This window comes from Apium graveolens, chromosome 3 (genome assembly GCF_009905375.1).
Source record: "Apium graveolens cultivar Ventura chromosome 3, ASM990537v1, whole genome shotgun sequence".
Lineage (NCBI taxonomy): Eukaryota > Viridiplantae > Streptophyta > Magnoliopsida > Apiales > Apiaceae > Apium > Apium graveolens.
The window spans coordinates 267094375-267104345 of NC_133649.1; the positions used below are offsets into that span (position 1 = coordinate 267094375).

A 9971-nucleotide genomic window follows, 5' to 3' on the forward strand; every position below is an offset into this window, starting at 1 on the left:
TAGTCAAAATTCTAATTATCAACAAGGAGCTACCCCTCAAGAAGCAAGATTATCACGATCTCAATTCTAGAGCATCATAAGATTATGTAAGGAAATAAGATCTTCACTAGTGATACTACGCATTGAAACATCAAATGATCATCGCAAGACTTAGTTAAAATAAGCCACACATAATTTCATCATAGGCCACTAACTTGGACTACTAGAAATTTGAGATCATACTTATATTATGCAATGCTATACAACTAACATATTATACAACAATATGATTTGATGTAATTTATATGAACTAATGTTTGAATATACAACTATTTAGTCTAACATGGCATGCTCTAACTATTTTACAAGATTACAATTTTTTAATTTTTATTTTTTAATTTTGTTAATATTGAGAACACCTCCCCACACCATGGCTGGTTGTGCAATTTGTTTTGGAATTTGGAGCACCATTAGGTGTTAGGTTCAACCCTCTCCAGCAGCATTTTAATTCTTTAAATAAAAGCCATGGTGTATTATTAAAAGTGAGATTCTCATCAAGATCAAATTTGAGAATATACAGAGGAGCTGGTTTCTCCACATAACTTGAAGGTGGCACAAAGCTTTCATCAAAGCCAATGAATTCCACTATTCGCAAACCTTTGTCATCTTCAAAAATTACATCTTCTAGCTTTTCTTTCACAACTTTAAGATCTTCTTGCACAAACCTCTCTCTTGTAATATCTGGGGAACATATCTTCACATCCACGTGGTCTTTATCCTTCACATCATCCACTTTGATTTGAATAAACCTAGATGGAAAAGGGACATAATCGAAGCGACTATCAATACCAACCGGATAAGAAAGAGTAAAAGACTTTTCTTCAGTTTCTGTTGTAACCACATCATCACTATCATCATGTAGACGGTCAGATTCATTCATTGGCACATCAAAAATGTCATTAGCTTGTAAATTTAAACTTTCTTTAGCTAACAAATTATTGGTTGTAATGACATTCATATACTCAACCTTTGTTGTGCTTCTATAATTGAAGAAATTTTAACAAACTCATGCCTTTGATTCATCTTCATAACCATATCTTTAAGTTACTTTTGTACCTCCTGCATGTCCTGAAAATCTTTAGTACATTGCTTCTGCATCTCCAACTATTCTTCAGCTAACCTTACCAATAACTTCTCAATATTGCTTCCACTAGCTGACTCATGATAGACATGTTCACTTTGTCGAAAACCAGAATATGAGAAAGTTTTGTATGGCTGAAACTTGTTTAGATTGTGATCACCTTGCCTCAAGTTAGGGTGTCCTCCCTGCCTTGGATTATAGGTATCCAAAAACTACCTTGATACTCATACTCGATGACATTGGCGTTTTCATAAAAAGATGCATTCAAGTGGGGACATGAGTTACCAGAATGGCCATGAGCTGCACAAATATCTCGCACTTGAGGTTGTGGTATTCTTTCACTTATGAATAATGCACTCGTCCTCTTTAGATTTTGCGCAATTTTTGTCAACCTTTCAGAGATTCAACCTGCAGAATTGATTCTGAATTTGGATGAGTCACATATTGCAGCTCGTTAATAGCTGTCTTGGCAATTAACTTTTGAGAAACATTATACGTCAGATCCTATAAAAGCACATCTGATAATAGAATTAAGCAGTCTTTTCTCACCTTCACGAAGACCTTGGTAGAAAAAGTGTAGCAAACATCCCTTTGTGAAATCATATAGAGGGCACCTCTTTTGCAATTTCTGAAATTTAGCATAGTACTTAGAATACGTTTAGTTGCAGATTGTTGTAATCTAGCTATTTGACTTATCATGCTCATCACTCTAGATGCTGGATAAAACTTCAAAAATTCTTTTGCTAACTTCTCTCAATAAGTAATGTATCCCACATGCAAATCTTCGAACTAGTCCAAAGCTGTTCCATGCAGAGATAACGGAAAAGCTTTCATCTTTAAAATTTCAGGATCCGCCATATCAGGTCCCACACATTCAACAATAGTCACAAACTTAGAGAGGTGTTGATTTGGCTCATTAGTTGGAAGATCACGAAATATTGGCAATCGCGTTAGAATATTTTGCTTGAGCTCAAAAGTAATACTCCTTCCTTCAGCTGGGCTAGGATAAACCATACAAGAATGCCCAAAATTAGCAACCGACACGTCAACATCATCACGAAGTGTCTGAATTGATGCTGAGTCAGTTAGTGAAATTCCACCTATGCCTGAAACACAACAAGCAATAGGCGGAGAAAAGATGGAAAATAAAGAAAAAATTATTGAAAAAACCTGAAACAAAAGAAAATCAAATTTCAATCCCCGACAATGCGACGCCAAATTTTGATATGACTCAACTTAAACCCTTTTTGTGTCATTTGTAATTTAGAGTAAATATGGTATCGTTCCACGCCGAGGATCAATGGATTACTTCTCTTCTATTTTACTAATGTTATCAAGAATGGATTTTTTTTGTTTAACAACTAAATTAACTAGTAAAAAAAGAAAAATTTGTTTGTAGATAATTAAATAAACATGTTGTAAAGCATGTAGATCCACCCCAAACCCACCACACAATTCTAAAATTCGTTTGATATGTTAAGAAAGATACCTATAGAAAAACTTGCCATGATCATATACAAACAAATTCTACTACCCATAAAACCCCATGACCACATAGAAAGGTTAAAATGAATTACACACTTATAAAATTAATCCCATGACCACATAGAGAGATTAATTGACTTTATTGAGATAACAATCATAAAACATATTTGGATGGCCACATACCATAGTTAATTCATGCATCTATATAAGCATTAACATATATATAGGCACAATCAAGAACACATCTCAGAAAATCAAAATTATATAATTGTCACGAAGTTTAGGGCTTCAAAACAACCATCCAATAATAAAAATCTAGCCAACCATAATCATAATAAAAATTAAAAGGCTCATGAGAAGATTAAAATACAATACAATGCGTAGAGAACGAAGAATTCTCTGTATGTTGTTGACGATAAAATCTCCAAGTATAATGTCCTCCTTGTCCTCTTCTTGGCTTCTCCTCTTGGTGGCTTGAATACGTATATTCTGTCTCTAATATTATAAACCTAATATAAAAAGTATTTTTAACGTTTATAGGAATAAAACAAAAGTTTCCCAAATCGAAAAGGTTTCCAAGGTCAAAATTCGTAGTTGACTTTTCCTTCCTGTTACCGGGCTGATCCAACTGGATTTTGAATCCGAACCATTCTCTAAAGAAAGAGAATCTTGTTATCTACGTGTGATCTGTTGAATCGCCCAAATCTGACATGCATAACTTAAGATACGGTCCAAAAAATAATAAGTCTTGTGCGTGTATTCCAATAAATTCAATTTTTCTTCCAATTTAGCTCAATCCTTTCCAATTTAGAATTTCTTGCTTCGTACAATTAAATATTAAAATCAAAGTAATAAAGATCCAATTAAATGCAAAATATAATTAATATGAGAACAAAAATCATCTAGAATATATATAAATATATATCCTATTAATGACTCATCACCTCTTGAGTCAAATTGTTCATATTCCAATTTTTTTTTGCAATTTTATATCCTATAACCCTATTGGACATGACATTATCCAAATGTCTGGGCTTTCCATTTTTCATGATAAAATTTAATTTTAAGAAGTAAAATCTTTCTTATCTTTCACGATCATCTTCTCGGTAACTACAACAACCAATTCCTTTGAATATAAGAACTAGGGGTGTACGCGGTTCGGATCGGATCGGTTTTGGGATAAAAATCGAACCAAACCGTGAAGAGCAATTTTAGAAAGTTGTCATCTGCAACCGCATTTGCGGTTGCGGTTAACCGCGTCAATTGTGGTTACGAATTTGCGGTTATTGCGGATCGGTTTGCAGTTCAACCACTTATTTTAAAATAATTAATAATTTACAAAAAAATAAATTCAGAATATTAATAAATTCAAGTTTAAGTTATGTAATAAATTTACATTCAAAAATATAATACAAACTAATGCTCCGTGTGGGGCAAAGATATTAAAAACATACAAAAAACAGGGAGGCGAGAGAAAAGAAAAAAAATGATAAAAAAAAATTACATGTTGATTACATTTTCCTTTTGTTTGGTTATATATCTTATAATGATTGTGAATCTTATGAAGGAAGTCTTAACATTAATTTAAGATTAGTTAATAAATGTGTATACTTATTAATTTATATGATATCAACTACATTTTTGGAAATATATTTTATTATAAATATATGTTGCGAGTTGTGGTTGCGATTTTGCAATTTTCAAGAATTTAAAATCGCATCTAAACCGCGAATGAGCGGTTTTTAAAATTTAAATCAACAACCAACTCACGTTTCGTGATTATCCGCAATATGCGGTTCGATTGCGAGCGATAGAGCGGTTCGTTTGTACTCCCCTGATGAGGACCATCATAATCCTGTTATGATATTCGGGAGGTGTGATTTCCAAGAACATACTTATCTTAACTTTTCATAATTTGGATAAAGAAAATATTGTGAGATCAAAGTAAATATTATACTATGTCTATGTTTAGTAATTGTTAAGACAGATATAATATTTTATTAAGTGTTTTAGAGGATATCCCAGGCGATCCCAAGGTCAGGTTATATCCCGAGGAAGCGAGAAGGGAAGGAGAGCCAAGACAGGTTGACAGCCATAGGTGATCTAAGATACTTATAAGGTATTATTCTGAATTTATGATTGCTAAATTATGATAATAGTAGAATGTTTATGGAACAGATCACAATATGAGTATTGTTATGAGGTTGTAGACATTTAAATGAAATATGTTGATTTTTGAATTTAATCATGAATATAATTGTTTATTATATATCTGTATGTCTTCCCTCTTTAGGGTTATCAGATATAAAAAACGATCCCTGCCAATTTGGTAATCATACAAAGTAGGGGACCCATACTAATGTAGTATAGTATATACTAATAAATTGAAATAGAAATCTGAGACCACAAATTGGGGGGAGGAAAGGAAAGGATGAAACTAGGGGTACCTTCTGCTTGCTGCTCGTCTTGTTGTACGTCCAGTAGCTTTGGAGGGAAGCCTCTGAGGTTGAGGTTGAATTCACACAAAAACAACACCACCAACTTTACTTGTCGCGCTAACCTTATCACTGATTCCGAATCTTTTCAAGTTGGCAAGCTCATTGCCACCTATGGTTTCATGAATATTACCAGGTCCTCCTCCTCCTCCTCTCTTCTTTTTTTTCCATTTATATATCTTAGAAGATACCAACATATCATATGATTGTTTCAGTTTCTCTGGATCCCCATCAGCTTTGGACAATGAATTGAGATTGAGAGTCCAGGATGTAGGACAGGGCAATGTAAACATCAGGTGCACTTTGATAATTTGAGTTTTTCTTGTGTTTTTTAAACTACTTACTTATAGTGTTGCCCATCCCACTTCTTCTTTAGGCTTTATGGAGGCAGAGTCATTCAGGGCCCGCTACGAGGTACTCCTGTTATTTTTAAGGTAAATACCTCCCTCCTTTATTTTTAACACCATCCTGTGGCTGTACATATCATATTACTTAATCTCTACTTATAATGCTGTTCTAAAGTTTATGTATGAATCTTATACAATTTGTTTTAGGATAGTAAGGACAGATTTGCCAATTCTAAATTTCATTTTAGTAACTTTCTTTATCAGCCAATTGAGAAGGAGGTGAGCTTTTGAATGGGTTGGTTTCTTTCTATTCATTAAGAATTTTGAATGATTTGTAATGTATGCATTTAATATGTATGCATTTAATATATATGCGCCTACATATGACGTACTTGTTGACAAGTCTCACTTTAATTACAGGTGTATCCTGGGCAGCAACTTGGTGGTTCTGAATCTGACATGATGGCAGCAAATGAGCTGAATGCTCATACCTTCCTTCAAGTAGCCTCATTTTTTCCATTTGATTACTGCAAAGCTCATTACTTATATCAAAACATAGCTTCTGAACCCAGCCCTTCTTTATTAAAACATCTGCAGAGCAGTTCAAGGACTCGGTGTCAGAATATCCAAGTCCTCTTGGGAGGTTTTGAGACCAAAATGGGTGAGCAGGTACGTCTTTATCATCAAGCTCTTCTGATTTATATGTTGATAGTATTTCAGAGTCCTATATATTTTTTCTATGTCTTGTGTGTCTATGTGTGTATGCACTTATGAACATCGGATTTTGCAGTGGCTGGCTTTTCGTGATCACGGAAAATACAGTGCTGCAGATTACGCAAAACTTAAAAGCCAAAAGTTGTCACAAGACCAAAACTTTTGGAACCCGTTTGAAAAAGAGCAGCTCATAAAGCGCAGAAGATTTTATGTTGTAAAGCTCCTTCACGGTGCAATTAGTGGCCTGTCATACATGCATGACCATGACAGATTGCACCAGAGTCTTGGACCTGCTTCTGTTGTTGTGAAGTATGATTTCACACTTTCATTTACATGTGTCACATTCTTTTCAACTTCTAATGTTTTGCCATTACCCTATCGTAGTACAACAGCTGAGAAAGAAGCTGCTTACCTGATTCCAAGACTCCGGGACCTAGCCTTTTCAGTTGACATAAGGTATCTATGAACTATATTGAAACTAATAAAATTTAGATAAATGACTTCTGAACAACTAATTGCTAACTTTATTTTAAGATAAACAAAAGGGTTCTAATGGTGCTAAGCAAAAAATAGGTTCTAATGGAATAGAACTTTCGACTACTCTTCAAAGAGATAGCAATAACATGCCACAATCTCCCTCCTTCCAGTATGCGCACACGCATAAACATTCACACATGTACATATATATGATATCCCTTTTGTTGGTCATTCCTCTTCAATGTTCAAACCCTTCAAATATGAAAGTTTACATTTCAAAGCAATTTTGTTGAACACCTGTGCAATACTAATGTCCATCTCTTCAATTGTTTGGATTCATTTGCATATTTATTTTTCTGTACAATATTTGAATATGTGTGTGTGTGAGTGCAGACGCGAAAATGGAGGGTACCTGTGTATTTTGAACATATAATATTTTAACTTCTCATTATCAGTTTAGCCAGTCATGTTGAATGTTGCAGTATTTTCTTGGTTCTTTTTTGGATAAATAATTTTCTTGGTTTTTGTTTCTCAGATTCAACTACACTAGGAAATAATTTTATGGTCAAAATAACTGTAATTAGAATAATGAAACTTGGATTTCTAGGTACTCAAGGTTAGGTGAAAGGCCGAGTACACTATCAGAAGGATTATGGAGAAGGGCATCTGCTGCTGGTGCAGACAGTCCTATGGAAAAAAGAGCCTTTGGAATTGCAGATGACATGTAAGTACATGATTATGTACTTTTCAAGTCAGTTTCAGTTTATAAAAACGTATCCTGGCACAACTGATCTTCTCTTCATAGATATGAAGCTGGTCTTCTCTTTGCATATTTGGCGTTTATTCCATTTTGTGAAGCCGGAATCATGGATAGCCTTTCGTTGCAAGTATGCTCTGAATAGACTTATACAACCTTCCATTATTTTTTCTTTTATAAATGGTATGTACCCTATGATACTAAACGAGTTTCTTCCACCAATCCTAATCATGTTCACGTGTTATTCATGAACTTGTAGAGGCTTCTGGAGAGTACATTCCGACTTGATATTCAAGCTGCAAGAGAGTAAGAATTCTTCGCGCTAGAATATGTATAGCTTTAATTGCTAAAAGGATCAGTAATTATGGCAAAGGTCAATTACCCATCTTCCATGCCCTTCGGAATTAATTCCATCACGTGAAACAAGAAAATAGTGTGCATGTATTTATGTTTAAAACTTGTATAAAATTACTTATCGGCTCTTTGTTATGCCTGGTCATATTATTTCCATAGCATAGTTGTAAAGCTTATAAAATTATTATTATCATGGTTTCTTTCATGCATATTTGTAATGTTATGTTCTGTACAGTCTTGCTGAAAGTGAATTTCATATTGGTGAATTTTATACAAGATCATCTTTTCATGGCTTCCTCTTCTTCTGGTACTATGCATTTTTAAAGATTCAAAATATCCCTCAGAACTTCTTAGTTTTACAATTGTATTACTTATGCTTTTAATTTGTATTATTGAACATTCTTTTCTGTTTTTTGTTGGAAGCGAACACATTGGTTTATTGAAATTCTTTTATATTTTTTTAGGCGAACACATTGTTTATTGAAATTCTGTATTTTTTTATCGTAAGCGAACACACTGGTCATTAATTTATGTCAAGCCTCATGGAAGATTTGAAATAGACTCGTGTATTTGTCATGTTCTAAATTTTAGGAGACAGCAGTGTATGTCAAATATTAAGAGGGTTCTATTGAGAAACAAGAGAGGATATGAATTTTTGGTTATAATTCGAGTCTCTGGTGAGAAAGTCAAAATTTTTGCGTACATGTTTCTTTCAGGTCATAATTAGTTGTTTACTACTTTTTGCAGTTATTGCCTAGTAGACGATCGTTTCTTAGAAGCTGTCAAGTTTCTGGACCTTGGTGGCGGTGCTGGTTGGGAGTTACTGCAGGTGTAATAATAATAATCTAAAACTTAAGGAAGTTATAACTATTTTTTCCATTTTTACAGCACTGAGCAGCTTATAATACCTTAATTACGTTGACTAGAAAAAGATGTATATTCTGAAATCCTAGCCAAGCTTATTGTTTTTTAAAAATTAAGTAGGTAATGATCAGTTCAAAGAAGAAAACATTGTAGAAATAGAGAAACACTTATGTCCTCTACAACAGCCAATCTGATCAAGGAAGTTTAGACTAAAAGGCAAGTCCTACCTCATGCCCATGTCACTTCAGACCTAACTAGGTTCATATGTCGCAGCAAGCAAAACCTCGATTTTGCTGTTACAATGATTGTATGCCTGGCTTGAATCTTCATGTTATCCGATGATAATAGTAGAATTATGCAACACAACATCACATTCTTTCCCTCGAATAAATCCTTGAGGACTCGGGGTTGCAAATTTGCAATTGGATGAGTGATGTGATTGTAGGATACTTGAGATTTCAGCTAGCATTGTACCCACCAGGACAATATCTCTTGCATGTCTGGCCAAATTCTTGAGAAAGCTTCATGACAATAAAGATGATCATCTTGAAAAATGTGTCTCAAATTTGCAGTAGTAGCATAGTGTCTCAAATTTGCATTAGTAGCATAGCTTTACAGACAATAGAACTAATATAATTTAGACTTGATTTTAGTAATTACTGAAGTCACACTGTACCCTGATGCAATGCAGGCAATGTTAAATCCTGACTTTCGGAAAAGGCCAATTGCGGAAGCTGTTGTAAATCATCGTTTCATGACTGGAGCGGTCCTTTGAGTGTTAGGGATTGTGGGCCATGTGAATACACAAATGTCATCAGCGTACTGATAGAACAGAGAACATTATGTGTTGTATTAATATTACCGAATTGACAAGAGGAGTGATTCACGGAAGTGCAGTTATTACAAGTTTAGAGGAATCACGAGAACTTAGAGAGAGTATGAACTATGAAAATGCTTCAGTTGGTGGTTTAATTTTTGGTATCTTACATTTTTTAGATTATTTTGAATATACTGAGCAACATTATCATTTCAGTACATGTTCACGTTGTATATTTAAAGTAGTTTGTGTTCTCCTTTATGGAATACTGTAATTGATCAGAATGATTATCATGAAAATAAGATAATTATATCTCTTGATTACATGCTATCAAATATGTTGTACATTTTAATGTAGTTCATATTCTCATGAGTTTTTATTTAGTTTAAAAGTAACTTCAAGTTAATTACTTTACTAATCAAGTTTACATTTTCTTTGTTGCACATATAAATATAATTTAATTCATTGCTACTCTTTTTGCCTCTCTTTAATGAGACGCATGCCTTGCCTCTGCCTAGACTACAAAGGAACTTTGGCGTCT

At 33.9% G+C, this 9971-nt stretch overlaps 1 protein-coding gene across 1 annotated transcript; it reads left to right on the top strand.

Annotated features, from left to right (window-relative positions):
• Positions 1-4994: 4994 nt before the first annotated feature.
• Positions 4995-9753, top strand: LOC141713291 (uncharacterized). The gene is made up of 12 exons (XM_074516638.1): positions 4995-5236; positions 5316-5396; positions 5477-5534; positions 5868-5948; positions 6045-6116; positions 6238-6470; positions 6546-6617; positions 7246-7362; positions 7444-7525; positions 7655-7701; positions 8497-8578; positions 9305-9753. The coding sequence occupies exons 1-12, from the start codon at positions 5037-5039 to the stop codon at positions 9386-9388; spliced, it is 1209 nt and encodes a 402-aa protein (XP_074372739.1). The 5' UTR covers positions 4995-5036; the 3' UTR covers positions 9389-9753.
• The last annotated feature ends 218 nt before the right edge of the window (positions 9754-9971 follow it).

Coding starts and splice junctions, on each gene's coding strand:
- LOC141713291 (XM_074516638.1), top strand. CDS start 5,037: ATGAAACTAGGGGTACCTTCTGCTTGCTGCTCGTCTTGTTGTACGTCC. Junction 7,363..7,443: donor TTTGGAATTGCAGATGACAT/GTAAGTACATGA, acceptor TTCTCTTCATAG/ATATGAAGCTGGTCTTCTCT. Junction 8,579..9,304: donor CTGGTTGGGAGTTACTGCAG/GTGTAATAATAA, acceptor GATGCAATGCAG/GCAATGTTAAATCCTGACTT.